At 46.1% G+C, this 23,502-nt stretch overlaps 2 protein-coding genes and 1 pseudogene across 2 annotated transcripts; 2 read left to right on the top strand and 1 right to left on the bottom strand.

Annotated features, from left to right (window-relative positions):
- The first annotated feature begins 6,688 nt into the window (after nt 1–6,688).
- Nucleotides 6,689–7,967, top strand: LOC136536887 (DIMBOA UDP-glucosyltransferase BX8-like; annotated as a pseudogene).
- Nucleotides 7,968–7,974: 7 nt separating this feature from the next.
- Nucleotides 7,975–8,823, bottom strand: LOC136536886 (probable carboxylesterase 18; the record flags this gene model as incomplete). Its single annotated transcript, XM_066529032.1, has 2 exons — nt 8,768–8,823; nt 7,975–8,701 (listed from the first exon to the last, which is right to left on the bottom strand). Coding segments are annotated over exons 1-2 (783 nt in total), but the record flags the coding sequence as incomplete, so codon positions are not given.
- Nucleotides 8,824–9,546: 723 nt separating this feature from the next.
- Nucleotides 9,547–13,080, top strand: LOC136539392 (putative glucuronosyltransferase PGSIP8). The gene is made up of 5 exons (XM_066531350.1): nt 9,547–10,193; nt 11,123–11,384; nt 11,784–11,985; nt 12,075–12,222; nt 12,323–13,080. The coding sequence occupies exons 1-5, from the start codon at nt 9,928–9,930 to the stop codon at nt 12,864–12,866; spliced, it is 1,422 nt and encodes a 473-aa protein (XP_066387447.1). The 5' UTR covers nt 9,547–9,927; the 3' UTR covers nt 12,867–13,080.
- Nucleotides 13,081–23,502: the final 10,422 nt, after the last annotated feature.

The raw sequence follows: 23,502 nt of genomic DNA, 5'->3' as shown, positions 1-23,502 counted from the left end.
CATTTACCGTCCTGGGTATAAACCTCCATCAATTATTCATAATATTTTGTTTTAGCTTTCATTATACATGGGAGCAATGTTGTCTGATACGCTGCTAAATTAAAAGGTATAGTAGACTGCATAAAAGTGGGAAGATGTAGTAAATAGCTTTACTTGAATAGGAACAAAGATACGAAGGACCATTCATTCTCATTTGCAACAGCTCCACCTTTATCTATACTTATACATCTATAGTTTCATAACAGAGCAAGATAAAATAATTACTCTTTATATTACCCAGTACCTTAGATAACAGAAGGAGCATCAGTAAATCTATCTAAACTGAACTACACATTTTGGCTCCTAAGCAATATCCATCCCTGTGTGATATCTATCCCTGTGCGATATCCTGAAAAGAGCATTGCACATGAGTTGAGACGAAACTTTAAAACCCTATTTTCTATCAATGAAGATGAGATTGGAACAACTAAGAATGCAAAGCTAGGCAGATGGGCTCACACAAATAAAAAAAATCATTAGCATCTATCTCCAAGCACTTCTGGCTGAAAGAACCTCTTTAACGCAGATGCTAATTCTCTTTCAAATGACCGAGTGATGCTAGTCTTTGAAATGCCTGAGTGAAGGTGTGCAACCACACTGAAAGGTAGTAACCATGGAAACCAAGAACATATATTGAAAGAAACTGCAATGAATTTATCAAATAGAACTGGCATTTCATCGAGCACCTAAAGTGCAAGCAGTAGCAGTACAGAGCAACAAGCATAGGAAAATCACATCCAGCGTGGCAACCACCCAAGTGTCTGGGCCGACTAGTAGCAAGCACAGCTGGTAGCGGCCTGCTGGCATGGCTGGATGCCTCGGCGAGGGCGAGGTCGATGGAGGGACCTAGGACAAGATAGAGAGGTCTGGTCCTACCTGTCGGCGCAGGGAGGATGCAGTGAGTCGAGGGACGCAGACCGCGTGGCAGGAACGATGACAAGCATCAACAGCCAGCGCCGCCCGCCGTCATTAGTGGTGAGCTGAACCTTCGCTTCTCACCCCAGCGTTAAAAGGAAATAAAATACAAGTTTAGATAGAACATTGTTAAAAGGAACACACTAGATTAGGAAAAATTCAAATGTAGACATGTAAGGAGAAGGTAAAAATATAGAACATATTGCACTCAGCCTAAAGTCTGCATGAGAAAACAAACAGAACAGGCACTTTGAAAGCCAAAAAATCAATAATTGAAATGTGGAAAAACAACCAAGTTTCAGAGGGCAGGTACACTCAGTATTGTCTATAAAGGACATTAGAATTTTGAACCTAAAGAACCCAAAGGTAGCGCTCGATGAGAGGAACTGCAGATTTGAACTATAGTATTTTCCCAGCCTAGGAGACCAGCAGCACAAAAAGCACCAGGTATCAAAAAAATAGATAGGTCCAACATCACAACATACCCATGGACACCGAAATTGAACTATTATAATTTCCTGTAAAGAGATTCCTGTAAAAATTGATCCATATGAAAAATAGCAAAATATCTCAATAGAAGCAGTAATGTGATGAAGCATTGAAATATCAATTAGAAGGTGAAAATGAAAGGCATGAACCGTTGATTAGATTTTCCACTGCCATTTTTGTCAGAGGTAGTAGCTGGTCACCATATTGGCAAAAGAATAATTTTATCCCAGCGGAGACCTCCAGAGGCACAGGTGCGTAGTGGAATCCTAAGCCAGAATAGTAATGTGAAGAGAGGCAGAGGAAGACTGAAGTTGACTTAGGTAGAGGCAATAAAAGGAGACTTGAAAGGATGGAATATACCCAAAGACTTAGCCTTAGAACTTAGATAAGAGTGCTTGGAAAACAGCTATTCACATACCAGAACCTTGATTGCTTCTGCTGGGTTTCAACTCTAGCCTACCCCAACTTGTTTGGGACTTAAAGGCTTTGTTGTTGTTGTTGTTGTAGCATATCATCCAACAAAATAGTGAATAAATTTTAAGTATGACATGAATCTGAATTTTCTGAATGTAGCAATCTGTATACTATGCACTAAAAAATTCGTTGTTACAAATGAGGCATGAAGCAAGTCACAAACATCTAAATCAAGGACCTTGTGATTCTTACTCGTCACTCAGTTTTGTCGATGCAATCAAATGGATTACGCAGCTACGTGGAGAAGTGAAACCACATTTAGTAATATGCATCGTCCACCTATTACTATTGCATATGTGGTTGAAATGGGAACACACAACAGTAACTAACAATTTTGGTATGCACCTGTTGGCACCAAAGGAACCAGCTCAGTATCATAGGCATTGCATACTTGCTGAAGAATCTTGCACCAACTCTTCCAGGGTGTCCTTTTAGGAAGACACTATTTATATAGTTGTTTATCTTTATCCTCTCATCCTTAGTTGGGCTGGCAAGGAGATGCCTCCGGCTTGAACTCTGGTTTCTTTGTGCTGGGGAATCTAAAGAACTGGCATTGTAAAATAACAAATAATGAGCATATCTAAAGAATTGATCAGAAAAATTAGAACAGGGGAAGGTTCAGAAAGTGTATATGTGCATGTATGATGATAAAGAGAAATTAGAAACCTACATATATAGAAACTATAGCATGGGCATCTAAAAACCTGGCAAGGAGAAATTAGAGCAGGAGTAGGCTATCCCAAGTTGAATGGAGAACCTAAATAGTTGGCAGGTTTCATGTAAGAAATACTAACCCTATCTGGATGCTTCAATTTTATCATTTGGTAGAAGAACCCTACCAAGGCATGCCCATCTAGAATGTAGCAATCTATAAGGCAGTACTGTGAAATGCATCAAAGTAAACTGGAGCTGTACAGGTGAAGGATTGATGCATCAGCACAAAGAAATCAGAGTTCAAGCCAGAGGCATCTCCTTGCCAGCCCAACTAAGGATGAGAGGATAAAGATAAATAACTATATGAATAATGTCTTTTTGAAAGAGAGCTATAGTAGCAATAATGACTGGTCAATCTACCTGCGCTAGATGCATTCTAGAGGCAACAATAGATCAAACAGATGACATGATCAGAGCCAGGTCAACTGTTTGATCAATCTGGCTAGGCTAGATCACGTTCAGGATCTATCATTATGCAAGGATACATGATCTGACACGATTCATGTTTTGCAGCATGATAGCCCACAATAAGTATATCTATCCAAATGCATGGCTCGCTATATCAGAAACTGGATATTTCTATGAACAATAGGGGATAGCAAATATCAAGCAACAAACTGAAGATGTAATATGAAATACCTTGAGACCAAACCTTGAAAGATTGATTTGGTGTCAGTTGCTTCAATTGCACATTGATTTGGACACAATATATTTTAGTTGTGCCTCGTCCCATCCCTGACCTATAAAAAGCAATGTTGATTAGGCGAACTTTCGCATTCTGAGCTGAATAGTTCTTGCATCACAATATATTAACACGGAATCTTAATTTGGTGAAACGGTGGGACTCTATAGATGAACAAAATTTCCTTTTTCAAAGTGAACTGCTGTCAAGATAATATCATAGGATATAAATGGACAATATTGCTGCAGTCAAAACAAACAATGAAATATCTAATTCACTTGCTAGGTAACCAAGTATCTTGAATTATAGATGGAACAGGCAATGAAAAGCTGATAGCATGATTGGGTAGTTGGATAAGAAATTATTTCCCTTTTCGCCATTCTCCTGTAGAGAGGGATCCAAATTAAATAGACGATTGATGTATACATTGCTGAGGCGACACTTAGGATAAGCACGCCATCATGTAAGGGATGATGGTAGTGAAATTATATTCCGCACACATGGAGAAAACTACAGATCAAACCAAACGTAATTACAAAAGTATTGGTGAGTTTATTAAGTACTATTAGCATCCAAGCATAAAGAAACTTTAGGCCAAACAGAAATGGCAGAAGGACTACCATAAATCTAGAAACACTCCTAATCTTATATTCTCATTATTGAAAGAAGAAAAGTGGAGACTATAATTAGCATGAGGTTCCATTGTGAATCAAGATCCTCCATATCTCCATTGGCATATAACTGTGAAGACAAAGCGATTTTTTAGCATGAATCAACAATAAGGAAATGCTATAACATCATATTTGTGCATATAAAGATGGCATGTACATATACATAAATAAGTATGGAGCAACAGTATGAGGCAATCCAAGTCAATTTGGCATGCAGCAAACTGAACCATCACTGTCCGGTGTTCTCTGAAAAAAACAGAATTGGTTTGGTCATCTCGATGTCTGCCACCGCCGGTCCGCCTGGCAAACCTGGTAGAGGGGGGGCTGTTGCCGACGTCTGGAGCGATTCTTTGGCATGGAAATCACGTAAGTAATCACAATACATAACCAAATCAGATCTAGAAAAGACGCAACAATCAGATCGAGATCGAGAAGAAGGTGAAAATCGGACACAGATCGAGATCGAGAAGGATGGCACATGAACCTCTCAGTGTGAGGACGGTGGTGACGTACTCCAAGACGGCGGTGAGGCGCCTGGCCGGCGGCGGGGCGTCATCTACGGCGGCCGACTAGGCTCGTGCGCACCTGTGGCCGAGGCCGGCGGCAGCGGCGGCAGGGCCGAAGGCGCCCGCGCGCGCTCACGCCCGTGGGGCAGGGCCGCACTTGTGCCCCTCTAGCATCGCTCGCGCCCCGTGGCCGCGGTGGTGAGCTAGGAAGGTCAGACGTCTGCGTGCTCGCATTCCAGTGGGGCTAGGCTGCTGGCGTAAGCCGCGCCTTGCGCGTGCCCTGAGGCCGAGGCTAGCGGCTGGTCGGGCGGTGCCCTGTAGGCCCAGCTCGCGCACGCCTTCCCAAGCACCTATAGCGGCTGACGGGCGGCTAGATATTGGCTAGCCCGCCCTACTGGTGGTCGGCTGGCTTAGAACCAGTGCCCGCGCACTCACGAGATGAGGAGACTTACCAGGATGGATGGATCTGGCTATGGAGGCACCGGATCCGGCCGTGGAGCTGCCGGAGCAGCCACCAGTGAGCAACCCATGGTGTAGCCGTGCAGGTAAAGAAGAGAGGGGGACCCGCCTGAGCTCACGTCCACCCTTGGGGCCCACCCCGCCGTCGCACCACCGTGCCGAGGAGAGCACTCACCCAGCACCGCCGCGCCGCCTCCACGTGGGAGGCCGCCATTGCTGAGGCCATGATGCCGGGACGCTGCGCCGCCGCGGTGCGCTCCCGGCCCGCACCGCTGCGCCACCACGCCCGCTGCGCGCTCGCCCCGCGCCACATCCGCCTGGGGCCTGCCTTAGGTGGGACCGCACGCCAGGGCCGCTGTGACGCCCACTAGAGCCTCCGCCGGATCCGTCCATCCGTATGCCCGCACCGCAAAGAAGAGAGAGAGAGAGAGAGAGGAGCAGCGAGGTAGAGAGCCAAGGCAGGGAGAAGCGAGTGGAGAGGTAGATATTTTTCAGCCAGCCCAACCGGTCGACAGCGAAGGCTGCCTTTATCTGTCCACTCACAACTACCTTTTTATTGAATGCGTAGGAAGGCCGGTTGTTACTTGCCTCGTCTGAGCCGTGGAATTTCTATCTAACGCACTAAATAAAAAGAACGTACATGGACAGCCTGTGAGGCCGCCGATTCGGCGTGCCTTTGTATCTTTAACTAGGGTGTGCCATAATTAACGCAGGGCGGTTGACCTTGTTATGACGTAACCAAACTGTCGCTGATGACCTTGTTATGATCGGTGACCTTGTTAATTATGACGTTGTTATAATTAACGCAGGGCGGTTGACCTTGTTATGACGTAACCAAACCAACCAGTATTTTCCGGACTCGTTTGGGACTAACTCGTTTGGTTACGTCATCACCTTGTTATGATCTCCGAACTGTCGCTGATGACGTTGATGCGGCACCATCTGTCAGTGCCAGAAAAAGTGAGCAGTAGCTAGTAGAGCGCACCTCAAGTCCTCAACACACGGACACAGGCAGCTGTAACTATCCTCCGGTGCTTTAGGTGGTGTCTGAATTTTAGTCGTCGTTCCATCGAATGTTTAACATATGCATAGAGTACTAAATATAGATTAATTATAAAATTAATTGTATAGTTTATGATTAATTTGATAGATGAATCTTTTAAGTCTAATTAGTCCATGATTTGATAATATATATGATGCTACAGTAATTATGTGCTAATGATGGATTAATTAGACTTAAAAATTCATCTCGTGGAGTACTAACGAATTATGTAATTTATTTTTTTATTAATATCCGAATACCCCGTACAATATCCTTCCGACACACCTCCTAAATTTTAGTCATATGTTCCAAACACCTCAGAACCCTTCTGCTGCACATGCGTATCGCGTGTGGTTCCAGTCCGGTGAGCCGAGCCAAAGGCAGTACTCGTACTAACAACTAGGAACTCCATAACTCTGGTTTGAGATTGTTTTATTTCTTGAAAAAACGAGATTTATAGTACTCGTACTAGCAACTAGGAACTCCTTAACTCTCGTTTGGGATTGTTTGATTTCTTGAAAAAAAAAAACAAGATTTTTATATTCTTTTTGACGGAGGGAGTGGACCCGAGCAGCCGAGCTCGACCTAGGGGTCCGACGGTCAGGTCCATACACGTCCGGGGGTCATTTTCTTTTTCTTGTCCCTTTCAAGGTTGAAGCTGATGGAGTGATGGTCCAAACATGTTCGTCCTGGATCCATGCTGCTAACCATCGAATTCGAAATACGGGCGCCCGTCCCGCCGTCCGGCGGCTTGGATGAGACACAGGAGATGAAACAGACGGAGCTAGGTTTTATCACGTCAGGTGCCGGTAGTAATAAGGTCAGGGAGTTTGCAACGGCGGAAGGACCACACGTGACACGTCCGCACCCAGCTGGATGACACGTTAGCCGTAGCCGTGCTGACGCGTCCCTCACTCCCTCCCTATCCTAGGGCTGTTTATTGAGATAATTATGTATTTGGCACTAAAATAAATCGGTCTTTCATATTTGGCAGTAGAAAATTTGAACTTCCTTATCTAGCATCGAGTTGAAATTTTCTTTCGTAAATAGCACTGTCGTCCATTTAAACCAGTAACGGTGTTAAGTGGCTAGCAAAATGACATAAATGTCCTTGATTGTAGCAAAAGTCCATGATGCTAAATAGAAAAAAAATAAATAGACCGTCGGATGTCTTCCAGGTGACCGTCGAGCACATCCTCGCCGTGAACCGCGCCTGCGAGGCTCCGTTCCGGGGGCGCCTAGCCGCCCTGCTGTCGGAGGATCAGGCAGCGCGGGACGACGTCGCGTGCCTGGTCGCTGACGCCCACCTGCTGACGCTGCTGGACGTGGCGCGGGGGCTCGACGTGCCCACGCTGGCGCTGCTCACCGGCAGCGCTGCGTGCCTCCGCATGTTCACGGCGTTCCCCATGCTCTGCGACAAGGGGTACCAGACGGCGCAAGGTAAGTACGCGCACGCTCTCATCCATGACAAACGCAAGTGCACGACACTAGAACCCACCTCATGCATGCTCCTGAGTGTTCCATGATTCGGTCCGCTGCAGAGTCGTAGCTGGAGGGGCCGATGAGGGAGATGCCGCCATACCGCGTCCGGGACTTTCCGTCCACCACCAGAGCCTATCACGGCGTAATAAGCGAGGTGATTTCCCGTATAGTGACGGCTGTGACGACCTCCTTTGGGCCTCATCCTCAACACCATGGATACGCTCGAGTCCGGCGAACTCGCGTCGCTCCGGCGAGACCTTGGCGTGCCCATGTTCGACATCGGCCCGCTCCACAAGCTCTCTCCAGCGGCCTCGAGCAGCCTGCTCTTGCAAGACCGTAGCTGCCTTGAGTGGCTCGACGCGCAAGCCCCGGCGTCCGTGCTCTATGTCAGCTTCGGCAGCCTCGCCAGCATGTCCGCGGCCGAGCTGGTGGAAACCGCCTGGGGCATAGCCAACAGTGGCCACCCCTTCCTGTGGAAACCGCCTGGGGCATAGCCAACGTGTCGGCAAGCTCGACGCCCTCACCGCACAAGCGCGCGGCCTCGTGGTCCCGCGTGGCGCCATCCGGCAGGAACTCCCTCCAGTAGTGGTCGGTCCCCGACACCGACAGCGCGGACACCCCATCCAGCGCCACCTCGGCCGTCGTCTGCTCCTCCCCGCCAAAGAACGGCTGGATCAGGATAGCGCCGGCGATGCGGAGGTTCACGGGCAGTGACGCGGACACGGACGCCGCCGCCCAGCGCTGCGACACGTGGTGCGTGATATTGCCGCCCGCGCTGTCGCCCGCGAGGAGGCAGCTGGAGAGGTCGACGGGGACGTGGGCCACCGGCAGGGAGTCGGCGTTGGCGTCGAGGTAGCGGAGCGCCACGACGCCGTCGTCGTACGCCATCGTCGTATGCCGCAACGCCGTCATCGTACGCCGCGGGGAACCGCCGTGGAAGTAGACGACGACGGGAACGGGGGCCGGCTCGGCGTCCGCGTTCGTGGCGGGCGAGGGGGAGAAGATGCGCGCCCACAGGCCGCAGGAGGCGTCGATGGTGACGTCGGCGGAGCGCACCCCCGAGGCATCCGGGCGGGACGTGGCACCAGACTTGAGGTCGCCGAGGGAGAATAGAAGGTGCCGGACACTGCCATCCCGGCGGTGCGCTAGCGCGAGCGCGGCCAGCTGGACGTGCAACGTCCACGGCAGGGACAGCGTCTGGGGGGCGTGGTCGTCGAGCCTCCCATTTCTGGCAGTCCGTTAGGATACGCACCGGCACTCCACCTCACTGCCAGTCTGCCACAGTACTCAGTACCGAAGCAGTGTCAAACAAAGTCTGCACGGAACGAAGTCAAAGAAGAGAAGGGGCATTTTGGTACTTCTAAAAGAAACATGACAGAGTTAACGCAATCAACTGACGGAAATGGATGGTAGTACCATTTACAGAAAATTTTTTTAACTTGATACCAAATAAAAAAGTTTAAAATTTTTAGTGCTAAATAAAAAAGACTGATTTATTCCAGTGTCAAATACATAATTGCCCCCTCTTTATTACCAGCACCACGGATGAAATGAAAGCCCACGGGACCTCCAGTTGCCAAAATCGGAAGGACAAATGCTGAAGTCCAGCTACGTGAACACCATCTACTCCAGCGGTCCAGCCGGCCTAGCCTCTACTAGTACACCAAATAACCAATCCGAGGCGTAAAAATCTGGTTGTCTTCTCGGAAGAAAAATAAGTGCGCCCATTCATCAATCGGCCAGCCAGCCAGCCATGCCTTCCCTCCCACCAACAAAAACGTGTAGAGTCGTCAAGCGCGTGTAGAACGGGTCCGGTCCATCCCGGCCGTCCCACCAACCCACACCGGAGTCGCAGCGCACCGCCCAGTCGTCTCCCTCTCCCTCCCCCGCCCCCGTCGGCCACCCGACGCGTAGCGCGTAGCCGAACCGTCGCCGTCGCTGGACGGCGGGGCCAACCGGAGACGGAGACTCGGTCCCGCGTGTCAGATGCGTACCAGGTGGGCGTACCCGAGCGTACCAGCGGGACAAGGGGAAAGCATCTGCTACTCCGGCAGAAGGCAGGGCAGGTGTCTCTCCGAGAACTCATAAGTAAACGCACGCCGCCCCGTTTCCCCTGCATCCCCTCTGCTGACCTCCCTCCTAGTCCCTCTCCCCCCTGTTCGTCTCTTGCTTTTGCCGACGAGAAGCATCGAGCCGAGGCATCCGATCCAAGCATCTTCCCCCTCATCTCTCCTCCCCCCAAAACACCATCCGGGGGCGTACAGTACATACCCAGCGGGTGCCGACTGCCGAGCAAGGCAAATAGGCCAGCAGCGCCTAGCGACCACCGGGCCCCGGCGCCGCGCGGCGCGCCTATTAGTTCGCTGATCACCAGGCTAGTCAACGGCCGGCTGAGGCGACCGACCCTCGCCTCGCGCGCGCTCGAGGGGAAGTGGGACCGCGGGAACGGCGGCGATGGCGGGGCTGCCGCCGGTCGCCAGCGCGACGGCGTCGCTGCTGCTGCTGCTGCTCGCGGTGACCGCGGCGGCGGCGCGGGTGGAGGGCCCGCCGCCGCGGCACCGCCACGCGTACGCCGCCATGATGTACATGGGCACGCCGCGGGACTACGAGTTCTACGTCGCCGTGCGCGTCATGATGCGCTCCCTCACCCGTGTCCGCGCCGACGCCGACCGCGTCCTCATCGCCTCCGCCGACGTGCCGCGCGACTGGATCCGCGCAATGTGAGTGCTGCTGCTTCCGCCGCCCGCCCCTCCTTCTTCTTCCGCTCCTCCGACGCGTCTTCGTTGTTCGACTTCGACTCCCCTAGGGGCACTACTTGATCATCAACCAATAGCGAATCCAGATTTTGATGCCATTCCTAGGAAAACTTTCCATGCCATTTTTTAGCAGTAATTAATTCGAATTTTTATTACGCACTGCAAACCCGCGTCGCGTCTCCCTGCGGCACAAACTACAGTATAGAAACTGAAGGCCAAGACTAGGAAGGGGGTGACGTGTCTCGGGTACCAGGAGCACGATGACTTGCAGGTTTGGAAAGTGGAGCAGGGACCACCTGCAGAGAGGGAGCTTCTCCTGGTTGCCTTTGTTTTTTCAAATTCTTGTGGGGGTAACTTCGGCCATTCACATGGAGACATATGCACTGCATCTGCAATGCTATTTTGCCGTTATATATGCTGTCATGGATGCACCAGCTCTGAAGCTTTGACTATTCGCCTCCTGTCGCTGGTTGCAACCTGTACTTTTCAATTGTCTGCTATCCAATTGCACTGGTCAACTTTCCTTTTTCTTTAAATAGTGATTGCACAGTGGATTTTCTTTTGTAGGAAAATAAATGTTTTCCGTAGTTTGTCTGACCAGGTTCATAGCTAATACTTGTGTCTTTCATTGGTGGTCATAATGTCAGTCCCAAATAATTAATAGCGATCGGTGAATCTCTTTTCATTGGTGGTCTCAATGTCAGTCCCAAATGATTAATAGCGATCAGTGAATCTCCCGAAGACATGACTTGATCATTTCACGACGGTCAACAAAACATTTTTCTGCTTGTTTTATTTCCATAGGAATACTTATTTCATGAACTACGAGTTTTTTTACTGCAGAATGTGAAATGAAATGAGCACCTTTTGACAATACATGGGGACTTATGCAGGACAGAAGAGGATGGCTTGAGGGTGGTGATAGTGGAGAACCTCAGGAATCCTTACGAGGGCAACCTAGGAGGGATCAACAAGAGGTTCAAGCTGACACTGAACAAGCTGTATGCGTGGACCCTGGTGGACTATGAGCGTGTCGTCATGATTGATTCCGATAACATCTTCCTCCAGAACACAGACGAGCTATTCCAATGTGGACAGTTCTGTGCTGTTTTCATCAACCCGTGCTACTTCCACACTGGTCTTTTCGTGCTCCAGGTATGTCCTGAACTTTTGTTGTTCCACTTGTGACCTGTCCGATACAACCAGAATTTGTGTCATTTTGCTTGAAATCGTGAGGGCTTGTTGACTTAGCTATGTCGTACAAAACCTCTTTAGTCTAGTAACAATATGTATCATAAATTGAAACAGTCTCCCTGCATATACAGCTGTGTTAATAATGGCACAAGTTAGTCATATGCCAATTACAAACTAATAGAATTTGAGCATGCATACCCCCAAAGATGAAGTATACGTCTTCTGCCAGTATGAATGATGCATAGAAAAGAAAATACCCACCATCCATAAATTGATTCTTGTTAAACTCACACACTGAGATATGTTGTGCTCAGACATGTAATGGCCAACTAGACTAATATTGGATTCTTCAATCTGCAGCCTTCTATTGATGTATTCAAGGGCATGCTTCATGACCTAGAGACTGGCCGTGAAAACTCTGATGGTGCTGACCAAGGCTTTTTGATTGGGTGCTACCCAGACTTGCTCGACAAACCAATGTTTCACCCTCCTGAGAATGGCACGAAGCTCAATGGGACCTATCGCCTTCCTCTTGGCTATCAAATGGATGCATCCTACTACTGTGAGTGCTGCAGCTACACAGCTTCAATACCAATGCTTGTGGCTATTGCTTCTGAAAATTTCAACCATCCTTTTGATTGAACATTACAGATCTCAAGCTACATTGGCATGTCCCGTGTGGGCCAAACAGTGTTATCACATTCCCCAGCGCACCTTGGTTTAAACCTTGGTACTGGTGGTCCTGGCCGGTCTTGCCACTAGGACTTTCCTGGCACAAGCAGCGCTGGGACGATCTTGGGTGAGTCAATAAAGCAACACAGAAGCAAATTACGTACCTGAGCAGACATAATTCATTTTCTGTTATATCCACTTAACAAGTACCTGCTTACATTTCACAGGTATGCTGCTGAAATGCCAGTGATACTGATGGAGGTTTTAATGTACATAGTTATCATAACAGTCACCAGATTGGCAAGGCCAGGGATGACCAAACTGTGCTATAACCGACGGCCTGAGAAGCTAAGTGCTCTGGTGCAGTGGCTGATCAAGCTGGCTGCAATTGTGGCCGTGGTGGCTGCATATTCCGTTCCATTCTTTGTGATCCCACGCACAGTTCACCCGATCATGGGCTGGTCTATCTACCTATTTGGTGTGCTTGCCTTGTCAGTGCTCGTTATCAATGTTTTTCTGCTCCCACCACTTGACGTGCTTACAACGTGGCTCGCGATTGTGGGCATGCTCATAGTTATGGCATTCCCATGGTACCATGATGGTGTTGTGAGGGCTCTGGCAGTCTTTGGATATGCATTTTGCTCGGCGCCGTTCTTGTGGGCATCCATGGTGAGGATGATGGACTCACTGCAGACGATGCTGGAGAGGGATCCATTCTTCCCCCGAATTGGTGAACCAACACAGGAGACTGAATTCAGCAAGCTGTTCTGATTCTTTTATGCACAGATTTGAGATGCTTCGTCTCCATATGAACAGCTGATTCAGATCAGTTAATTCTCGATTGATTCTGGTGGTTTCCGCTCAGGCATTCCATTGTGTACTCGTAGTAATGTATAAACATTGCCTGCAGCAACCATGATTGATGCAGATACAGGAAAGTAGGCCAGTTGTACTGAATTGGAAAAAAAAAAGCATATTTGCTGCATGGAACGGGACAGGGGATTGTTGCAAAGTACCTTACTTCTTGCCAACTTGGATCGTCCAAACTATTTCTGAACAAATTCCTTTTTGCAGTCTCCATGGTGGAAACTATGTAAATACACGATCCCATTAATAAGTGCTATATGGTAAACAAGCTAGCAGTATGTCACAGATTTGCTCAACAGAGCTACTCCGTCCGGAAGTATATCTAAGCGAATTTTAGCGTTGATAGCTTCTCTTATAATTCATACTTTTCAGCTTGTTTTTTTAGTTAAAATAGTGTTTTTCTCTCACAACAAATCAGCCGAAACAGTGTTTTAGCTTGTTTTTTCAGCGAAGCGAACGGGAGGGAGTAAATAGAAATTCATACTTTTCAGCTTGTTTTTTCAGCCGAAACAGTGTTTTAGCTTGTTTCTTACGCCTGAGTAAATAGAAGGGAGGGAGTAGTTCAATTGTTAATTTCCTTAATTACTGATTGGTTGTTTTAATGACATCAGTTTAAAAGTAATCTCAATATTTCTTGCCAAAAACAGAAGAGAGAGAAGATTGAGGATTCAGAACATCTTATATTTTGATACAAATTTTAAACTCTAAATTGCTTCTTTATCCTACCCAGAAAAATAAAATCACGAAATGCAACAATGGTCCCGATTGTGATTTTGATGCAGTACAATAACAGCTTGGGATGCAGTACTCTAAATTTTGTTTTGGGACGATACTCAATTTGCAATCAGAGTACCTCAAACAATCATCTACATCACAGCGGATGAGATGGAATAGAAAATGAGGTGCTCTCAACTGGACATGTTCTCTACTGATGGAGAAAAAGAAGACATGCCTTTCTAAATTTCAGCATCTTGCCTAGACTGAACTATTAACTTGTCCTGTGATTCAGGTTGCGAAGAACAATCTTAGCCCCTTGACCTGATGACGTGAAATATCTCATCAAAATCATCTACAACAAAAGTAATCAGCTGTAACTTTAGCCAGAAGCAATCAGAAACATGAGTAAATAAATACTAAGTAGAAACATAAACTAAGGGTAAGGCCCCACTAACACCCTTCCCCAGAGCAGAAGCTCTCTGCACTGGGTACGTCCTTTTTCTAGAAACATATACTAAGGTAGCATCTGTCGACACAGAATTTTGTCCCGTGCTAAGGGCACACGAGCAAGCCGGAAGGGTCCGCTCGATGGAGCTGGAGATCCGCCTAGCTTCAGCGCAGGGATGGTCGATCCTGCACACTCCTTCCGAGACGTGCCAGTTAATTTGACCCTGCAATTGACAAGGAGAGAAAATTTATCAGTAATTAAAAGCGGAACATGCCGGTGTTGCCAGACAGTCCCGAAGTGTGGCTCTGAGAGCCGATATGAAAGAAGATCGACTAAATAATCGATTCCAGCATATCCATAAGAATATATCGGTTAAAGCTCATGGGGTTGTGTAAGAAAAATCGGTTATCGTTCAGGATGAATATCATTCTTTAGACAAATATTAGTCAATGGCAATAAGATGTCAACAATAATTAATCCATGCTAAGCCAATGACTATAAGCAACCGAACTCCTTTATAAAAGAAACACTTCATCAACATTCAATCATTTAATAGAAATAAATCTAATGAACATGTTAGATCTCATCTATCGCTATAACCAGTGGGGCATGAGGCAGAATCATGCAGGCCGTAGAAACAATAATAGACTCGACGACCCTAATTTTTTTTACTAATATCAGTGTCGCATCCAATCCGGTAGATATCAATATTTACACAATCGACTTATTGATTAGCACAATCTTGGAAGCCTGTGAGTTCCCGCGCTCTTCTCCTAATTTTGGTGTAAACATATGTCCCCCAATTTTAGGATAAAATAATTTTATCCCAAAATTCTAGTTCATTGATTTACCATGCTGCAACTGCTCTATCCTGAGGTACACGCATGACTCCTGACTTTTTGGCCCGAGTTTTATATAACATCCCAACAGTATCTTTTCCAACCCACTCGGCCTATTTGCTTTCTCCTTCTTTGTCGAGCCAACTTTAACAGTCAATGTCATCATCGTCAAGGCCCCAAACCCTAGCAAACCATCAGTTCCAATAAGCCGTCATCCAAGCGATCCTTGCCAGATTCAAACCATTTTTTTGGCTGTAATGGCGACCATCGACCATGTCCCTGAGGTACGTTTTCGAGTTTCTACTCTCTAATTATCGGCCGCTACCTTGCATTTCTTTTCTCCTCAAACTGATTTTGTCCGATTTCTTAGGAAATGAGGAATGAAATCTTGATCCCATCAGCTGTTGCCCCCAATATCTATTTTCTTGGGCCTATGGGCGATCCCGATCCATCTGATTTCATCCGCCAAGAAACCAACCAAATCCCTTTCAAACAATCTGTAATGGATTTGTCCTCTTGGAATAACAAAACTCTCTTTAGAAATTGGTCAAAGATGCCTAAAGGATGGAGAAATTGGTTTCGTAGGGTGTCTGAGAAAAAAGGTGGAGATTGAGAGCTTTATGATCTGAATCAATGTCTGACCCTCTCGTTGTTTGGGATAGAGAGGAACGACTCACTCCTCATCTCTGCATCTTATTTCTGGTCCAATGCCCTGAAAGTATTTGTATTTGGTCATGGTCCAATGACCATCACTCTAGCTGATGTTTACATGTTGATCGGCCTTAGAATTACTGGATCAATGCAGCCTTACGAGTACTTGAGTGCTGGATCCAAGAAATTAGCCAAAATTGCAGACTGCACAGGATGAGCTGGTTATATTTTGAACCACATTAAAGATGGATCAGCTATCAGTGAAAGGGAATATGTGACCTTTCTGAACATGTGGCTGGAAAGATTCATTTTCTACGGGTCATCCTGTGGTCCAACCTATAATCACAAGCTCATGGCAGAGCACCTAGCATTAAGCAAGGATATCCCTCTTGGAAAGTATTTGCTAGGAGCTGCTTATCATCTGATGTACCAGGTGGCTGCCCAATTGTTGAAGAATAAACCAGTGCATACTATCAGTGGCCCTTGGTGGTTAATACAACTGTGGCTTAACATGTATATGCATAAGTTTGTGAGGCCTGATCTTAAAAGTCTGAGTTTTCCTTCTTCCAACTTTGATGAGGAATATAGAGGTGAAGAAGGAAGAACTCGATAGTGCATGAGCTATGGTGAGGCTGCATCGGCCATAACAATCGATTTCGATATTGGTCATCTCTTCAAAAAGTTCTACAGAGGGTTTGGTGTAGACATCCTGACTTGGCTATCGTATGATGATGAGAATGATGAGCTGGCCTTCCCATTCAAGTTTTGATTTGAGTCAGGTTGTTCAGACGATGTGACGGCTGCAATCTTCAATTCTTTTGTCAAGCCCTGTGTTCTTCCAGCTGAGTTTCATCATGGTCGTTGCAAAATAGCTACAGGCTCTTTCATTCCAAACAACCTCCCAACATATGAATTTTATAACCCATCATTTGTAGCTCATCAGTTTGGTTTGGCCAATTGCCTGCTCAGCTATTCTTCAAGAACATACTGAAGCCATGGGAAGATATTAGTCAAGTACTAGAAGCCGAAAGAGTTTTTCAGCTGGGATCAGATCTTCCTTCCCTCTGTTTACATGATTGGATTAGAGTCAACCTCTCTTCTACTCTCTTCGACTCCTGATGGCAAGAATGGCATTCCCATCTTTTCTGTGGATCGGTCCACCCTTTGTATATAGCTCTGAATGGAGAATTTGCTTCTGACAGAGAGGTAATTTGCTATTTCTTTTCAAAAAATGCTTGACCGGTTCCTCTGCCAACCATCCTAATCGACATTTTCAGGACGTTGAATTTGATCCTCCGAGCTTGGATAGGAAGGGGGTCCAGTAGATTACCAGCCACCGTGCCCGGTTTCAAGAATGGGATCGGTTGCACCTTCACTGAAAAATTGATGAAAACTTAGGCTGCCTCTACTATCGTGACGTACCAATCTTCAAAGCGCAAGGCAGCTCAAGGGACAATCCAAAATACCACCACTAGGAAGAGACTCCGCAGAACAAGGCCATCAGCTGCTTAGGTAACCAATTCATCTTCTTCTCAAAATGATATCCCATTGTTGATTTCATTACATCACAGTTATTGAGCGTTGCGTCTCAACCTGCCCTGGGTGTGGAACTACCATCCTAGGCGTCTGACTCGGCATCAACTAAACCTCCATCGGCTAATCCACGAAAGGAGCCGATTTCGGTTGAAATAACCGATACTTCCACAACAGCAGAAAATGTGAGTTTTATCCTTGATGCTTATTGGGGTACTTTCCTTAACTTCCTTCATTTAGTTTTTTACCCTTCATCTGATTTCTTACTGTGCCAGATACTTCTTGAGGAAACACCTGTGCAGGATCGGGAGCCTGACAGCCCGCTCAACAATCCTGCCGACATTGAAGGTGGTCTTGCTGCCGTTGACACTCAGATTGTTGATTCCCTAGTCCAACAAACAACTAATGGTAAGGGAGTTATTTGCTCAACTTATCTATCTGTAGTAAACATGAACTAAAAATCTTCCAATGCTTGTAGATGTCGACGTTGTGATTTTCGAGCCGATTCAACCAGATATTACTGGTGTATCGTCAGTTGTTCCTCCCCTTTAGATAGAAGCTACCATAGAAAAGGTATTGTATCTCATTTTACTTGTTTATTCTATTATAAACTGATCCAATTCTTCTAATCAAGATTTTCATTATACATAGGCACTCGATCCTCTAGCCCAGAGCTATTCTTTCAATCTTGAGGAATATTTTGATGAAGATGAGATCAGATCGTCAGCCACTTCCTCTAATGAAGCTTTGTCGGAGGAGACCAGAAATTGGCTAAGAAATATACTACCAATATTTGAGAGGAACATAGCCGATTTGGTCTAAGATACTGATTCAACGCAGAGACCCTTCTTGGTTATCAAGGGTGATCCATCCCTAGCCCTCTCCAGAGTCTTGTCATCTTTGTAGTAGTTTCTTGAGTCTGTTCAGATGAACCTTGAACTGTCTGGATATCATTATTACCAGTTGTTGTTGTTTCTTGATGGCTGGTACCGACTTAATTAGTTTCTTGGGTCAACGGATCTAAAATATTGTAATAAGCTGGCCCAACTTGACCAACTGGAAACCCATGAATCGCCTCTTTCATGACGTTGTGGAATATGTCCAAGAAAGCTTCGTTATGGCTTGATATGGCATCATGAATAGATTTATCTACAACTTCTGTAAAGAAACGTCTATCTTCAGCTTCAGTTGTATCTGTCTGCCCGTGTAATAGAACTATTGGTAGTGAAAATTTCTGAACAATTGTGTTGTCACGTGTTTTGGTGTAGAACAACAACCACTTGTTCTGAAACTCTTTTGTAGCTTTGCTGATGACACCTTTTATCTCCATCAGATAGATCTTCATAATGTATCATAAGGATATCGTTGTTGTTGTGAACCGCCATGACGATTGTGGTGTCTCACCGGGCATGCCAGAAACATGTGTCGACATAGAATTTTGTCCCATGCCGAGGGCACAAGAGCAAGCCAGAAGGGTCCACTCGATGGAGCTAGAGATCCGCCTAGCTTCAGCACAGGGATGGTTAATCCTGCGCACTCCTCCCGAGACGTGCCAGTCAATTTGACCCTACAATTGATAAGGAGAAAAAGTTTATTAGTAATTAAGGGTGGAACATATCAGTGTTGCCAGACAGTACTGAATGTGTGGCTTTGAGAGCCGATATGAAAAGAGATCGACTAAATAGTCGATTCCAGCATATCCATAAGAATAAATCAGTTAAAGCACATGGGGTTATATAAGAAGAATCGGTTATCGTTCAGGATGAATATTATTCTTTTGATAAATATTAGTCAATGGCAATACGATGTCAACAGTAATTAATTCATGCTAAGCCAATGACTGTAAGCAATCGAACTCCTTTATAAAAGAAATAGTTCATCAACATTCAACCATTTAACAGAAATAAATCTAATGAACATGTTAGATCTCATCTATCGCTATAACCAGTGGGGCATGAGGCTGAATCATGCAGGCCGTAGAAACAACAATAGACTTGATGACCCTAACTTATTACTAATATCAGTGGGGTATGAGGCAGAATCATGTAGGTCGTAATACAATAATAAGATCATAGGGCTAACACATCTTTCAACCTATCGCTACTTCAACGATCTCGTGATGCGAACTGTTCGTGAAAGCGCTTGATATCAACTAAAACAGCCGATTCAGGCATAGCGTATAGTTAAGGTCATGCCCTCTCAGGAATAGATCTACCAAATAATGATCCTCACTCCACGGTGCTAACAGTGGGGTGTGAGGCAGAATCACACAGGTCATGATAACGAGTCATAGAACAGTTTTCGCTAGCCAATAGATCTACTTAAGATCAAACATGTCTTAACCGCACGTTATGCACGATCAAGATTGATGTAAAACAGCCGATAATACATAACTCATCGTTTAAAGTGCAGATTAGATCAGTTTAGATTAACAAACGATTGGTTAAAAAAGATGCAAGACCGATCTAGATCAATCCCAATCGAGCGAAGTGATATTGCTGTAATTAAATAAATAATGAAAGCAATAAGCAATATCGGTAACTTAATGAATCTATCCTAAGGAACGCCACCCTTAGATAGAGCCGATAACTTGACCTTAATCTGGTTCGAGCTGTGGAGGTCGACCAGATCAATACAGCCATACTTGAACTAGATAAAAGTCGATAACTAACTTATACCAGAGTCGTAGTGGAAGTCGATCGGATCGATGCAGTCGTACGAACAGAGGTATAAGCCATGACGGTACCTACAGACAAGTAGTGGAGGTCGACGGATCGATGCAGCCGTACTTGCTGAAGAACTCGTCAAGATCTACTCTACTCCTACTCCTAAGGGGTGGCTGGAACCGAAAAAAGTAAATAACTGATATTTAATTGATTCTGTCTTTACAATAGCCGGGGTTTGATATTTATACCCGGAAACTAAAACGAATGCTACTAGAGTACGACTCAGTACAATCTTTGTCACAAAGAAAATATTCCTATTTTAAGATAACTTGAACTCTAATCTTTTCTCTTTTGCAGAGTTCAATATGTATCTTCTCGATGTCAATCATATCTCACCATCGTTATCTGCTGACGTCATTTAAAGAAAAACGATCCTAGTGTCGCATTCGATCCGGCAGATACCAATCCTTACATAATCGACTCCTTGATTGGCACAATCTTAAAAGCCTACGAGTTTCCACGCTCTTCTCCTAAATTTTGGTGTAAATTGTTGAAGATTTGGTCAATTTATGACTTATATTAATCTATAAAAATGACTTAAACAATAGTAACAGTACCACTAACCATACTGTAACACCACCATTACTGCAGATAGTATTTAACAGTGTAGCAACCAAGTACGCTAACAACGCTAACAGAATAGCATATGAACAATAGCGCACAGTGGGATTAGATTTATACCCTAGGGTGGGACTGCCGGTACCCGCGGACAGTGAGCCACCATCTTCTCCGTCGGTGGTGTTGGTGCGGCCACCAGTCCTCCTCGTGTCTACCATGTTGCATAGGAGGTCGCACCGGGAGACTCCTACAGGTGCGGTGTCGGAGCAGTAGTACGGGACTCTCCCGTTAGGAAGCAGAAGCCCCCGAACAGGAACCTGCAGAAGCGGAGACGGGACAGCAGTCACGCCGGAAAGCCGGCGCTCCCCAAAAACTTGATTCCCCGCCTACCTGTGCAGGTATGCTTGACGGGGGAAGTTTCGGAGGCCTGCTACCGAAGCTCCCTGTGCGCGCAGGGAACTCCGATCGGAGATGCAGACGAATAGCTCAGTGCTCAGATGTTGCGGAGAGGAGAAAGAGGATGAGTCGGGTCTATCCCCTACCGGACAGGGGCGCTCCCCCATATAGCTGCACCATTCCCCATCTGTCTGTTAGGCCCTATCGGGGGAATAAACCTGGATAGGGTGGTTGGGCGTTGGCTGCGGCGGCTAGGGTTTCAGTTGGGCCAAGCGACAAAACCAGGCCATGGCCCATGCCCACGCCCACGCCCACGACCTCAGCCCGGCGCGGCGCGCGCGCGCATGGGCGGGCGGCGCGTCTCGGCTCGGCTTGGCTCGACGGCAGCGGCGGCGCGCGCGTGTGGCCTCCCGGTTCTCCCTCTCAACTTGTCTATGTGAGAGTCCTAAGACTCACTATTTAAGTTGAGAACCTTTTTAGTGAATTTCCCATGTGGTACTAATCACTTTTCCACTTAACAATAATTGTGGGCCTTTAAAGTTTATTTGATTAATTAGAATAAATAATGAGCCTGGCGCCCAAATTAATCTAACAATCCCCACCAAACTTCAGAAGTCCACAGTTAATGACTTCAGTTCTGAGCTTGTTTGATATACCAGTGTTTCAATGGAGACTGTTAAGTTGAACATCCATCTAGAAAAGGAGTTTACACTCATTTACAACTGACCAATGGACTATGCCTTGAATTGATAGTTTTGTGCAAAGTGAGGCTCACTCGATTCCTTTACTGATACTAGGCTGCCTGTAGCATCTCCTCTGGTTGGAGCATATAAGTCATACTCCTGGCCTATTCATGAGTATCTAGAGATTACCCAAATCTCATAGATTGTGACTAGCAATCGAACTCATATAGGTGTGTTCCTTTAAGATGCCCTGTAGGCCGACATCTTTGCTTCTCATTAAGCCACTCGGATCACATTGAGGTATTTACCAACCTACCATACAGATAGGAAGAGAAGTGCATTACTCAAGAGATTGACCTTTATTAAAAGGGTCTCTTCCCTCAGTCTACCCATAGCTTGTTTCACCATCCTAATTCACGGGATCTCCGATCACATAGGACAGGTTGCCACTACGTTAGAACTTCATGTGGGTCTCAGTCCCATCTCACTCGATGCACTATCTATCACATTACGCGATAGTCCCTTAGTAAATTGATCTACCAGATTTTTAGACGTATGGACATAGTCCAATGCTATTACTCCGGAGTTTCTCAATTTTCTGACAGATTTTAACCGCCGCTTTACATGCCTAGTGGTCTTCATGTTGTCCTTTGAACTGTTTATCTTGATAATTACTGTTTGATTATCACAGTTCATAGAAATTGCGGGCACAGGTTTTTCAACCACCGGCAAATCCATAAGGAGCTCACAGAGCCATTCAGCCTCAACAGTAGCGGTATCAAGTGCTGCAAGTTCTGCTTCCATTATTGACCTTGTTAAGATGGTCTGCTTGCAAGACTTCCAGGAAATAGCGCCACCTCCAAGTGTGAATGTATATCCACTTGTGGCTTTTAACTCATCAGCATCAGATATCCAATTTGCATCACAATAGCCCTCGAGTACCTTCGGGTACCCAGTATAGTGAATGCCAAAGCTCGACGCTCCCTTTAGATAGCGCAATACTCTTTCAAGAGCACGCCAGTGATCATCTCCCGGATTTGAAACAAACTTGCTTAATTTGCTCACAGCAAATGAGATGTCAGGCCTCGTTGCACTAGCCAAGTACATTAGCGAGCCAATGATTTGGGAGTATCTCAACTGATCCCTCATTATTCTTCGGTTCTTTCTCAGGATCACGCTTGGATCATAGGGAGTGGACACAGGCTTGTAGTCACTATAACCAAAGCGACTCAGTACCTTTTCCACATAGTAAGTTTGTACAAGTGTTACCCCACCATTTTCTCCCCTTAGTAGTTTGATGTTTAGTATCACATCAGCCACTCCCAAATCCTTCATGTCAAAGCTCTTTGACAGAAAGTCCTTAACTTCCTCAATCTCATTGAGGCTTGTCCCAAAGATTAGTATGTCATCCACATACAAGCACAGGATTACTCCTCCCCCACCATAGCGGTAGTACACACATTTGTCGGCTTCATTCGCAACAAAGCTAGCAGATGTCATAGTTTTATCAAACTTTTCATGCCATTGCTTAGGTGCTTGTTTTAGGCCATACAAAGACTTCAATAATTTACACACCTTTCCTTCTTGACCTTCTACTATGAAACCATCAGGTTGATCCATGTAGATCTCCTCATCTAGCTCTCCATTTAGGAAAGCCGTCTTAACATCCATCTGATGAACGAAAAGACCATGAAACGCAGCCAGGGCAAGCAGTACTCGAATTGTGGTCAATCGGGCCACTGGTGAATAAGTATCAAAGAAGTCCTCGCCTTCTTTCTGGGTATAACCCTTAGCCACAAGCCTTGCCTTGTACTTTTCAATCGTACCATCAGGCCTAAGCCTTTTCTTGAACACCCATTTACATCCTACAGGCTTGCACCCATAAGGACGATCAACAATCTCTCAAGTTCCATTGGTCATAATTGAATCCATCTCACTTCGCACTGCTTCCTTCCAGTAGTCAGCGTCGGGAGAGGAAAATGCCTCAAC

This window comes from Miscanthus floridulus, chromosome 2 (genome assembly GCF_019320115.1).
Source record: "Miscanthus floridulus cultivar M001 chromosome 2, ASM1932011v1, whole genome shotgun sequence".
NCBI classification, from domain to species: Eukaryota; Viridiplantae; Streptophyta; class Magnoliopsida; order Poales; family Poaceae; genus Miscanthus; species Miscanthus floridulus.
Note: the sequence above shows the minus strand (reverse complement) of the source record. Positions and strands in the feature narration are given on the sequence as shown.

Bases quoted from the DNA above. Each gene is read 5' to 3' on its own strand.
- LOC136539392 (XM_066531350.1), top strand. From the start codon at position 9,928: ATGGCGGGGCTGCCGCCGGTCGCCAGCGCGACGGCGTCGCTGCTGCTG. The intron at 11,385-11,783 runs GTATGTCCTGAA...TTCAATCTGCAG, and splicing joins CTGGTCTTTTCGTGCTCCAG to CCTTCTATTGATGTATTCAA. The intron at 11,986-12,074 runs GTGAGTGCTGCA...TGAACATTACAG, and splicing joins AATGGATGCATCCTACTACT to ATCTCAAGCTACATTGGCAT.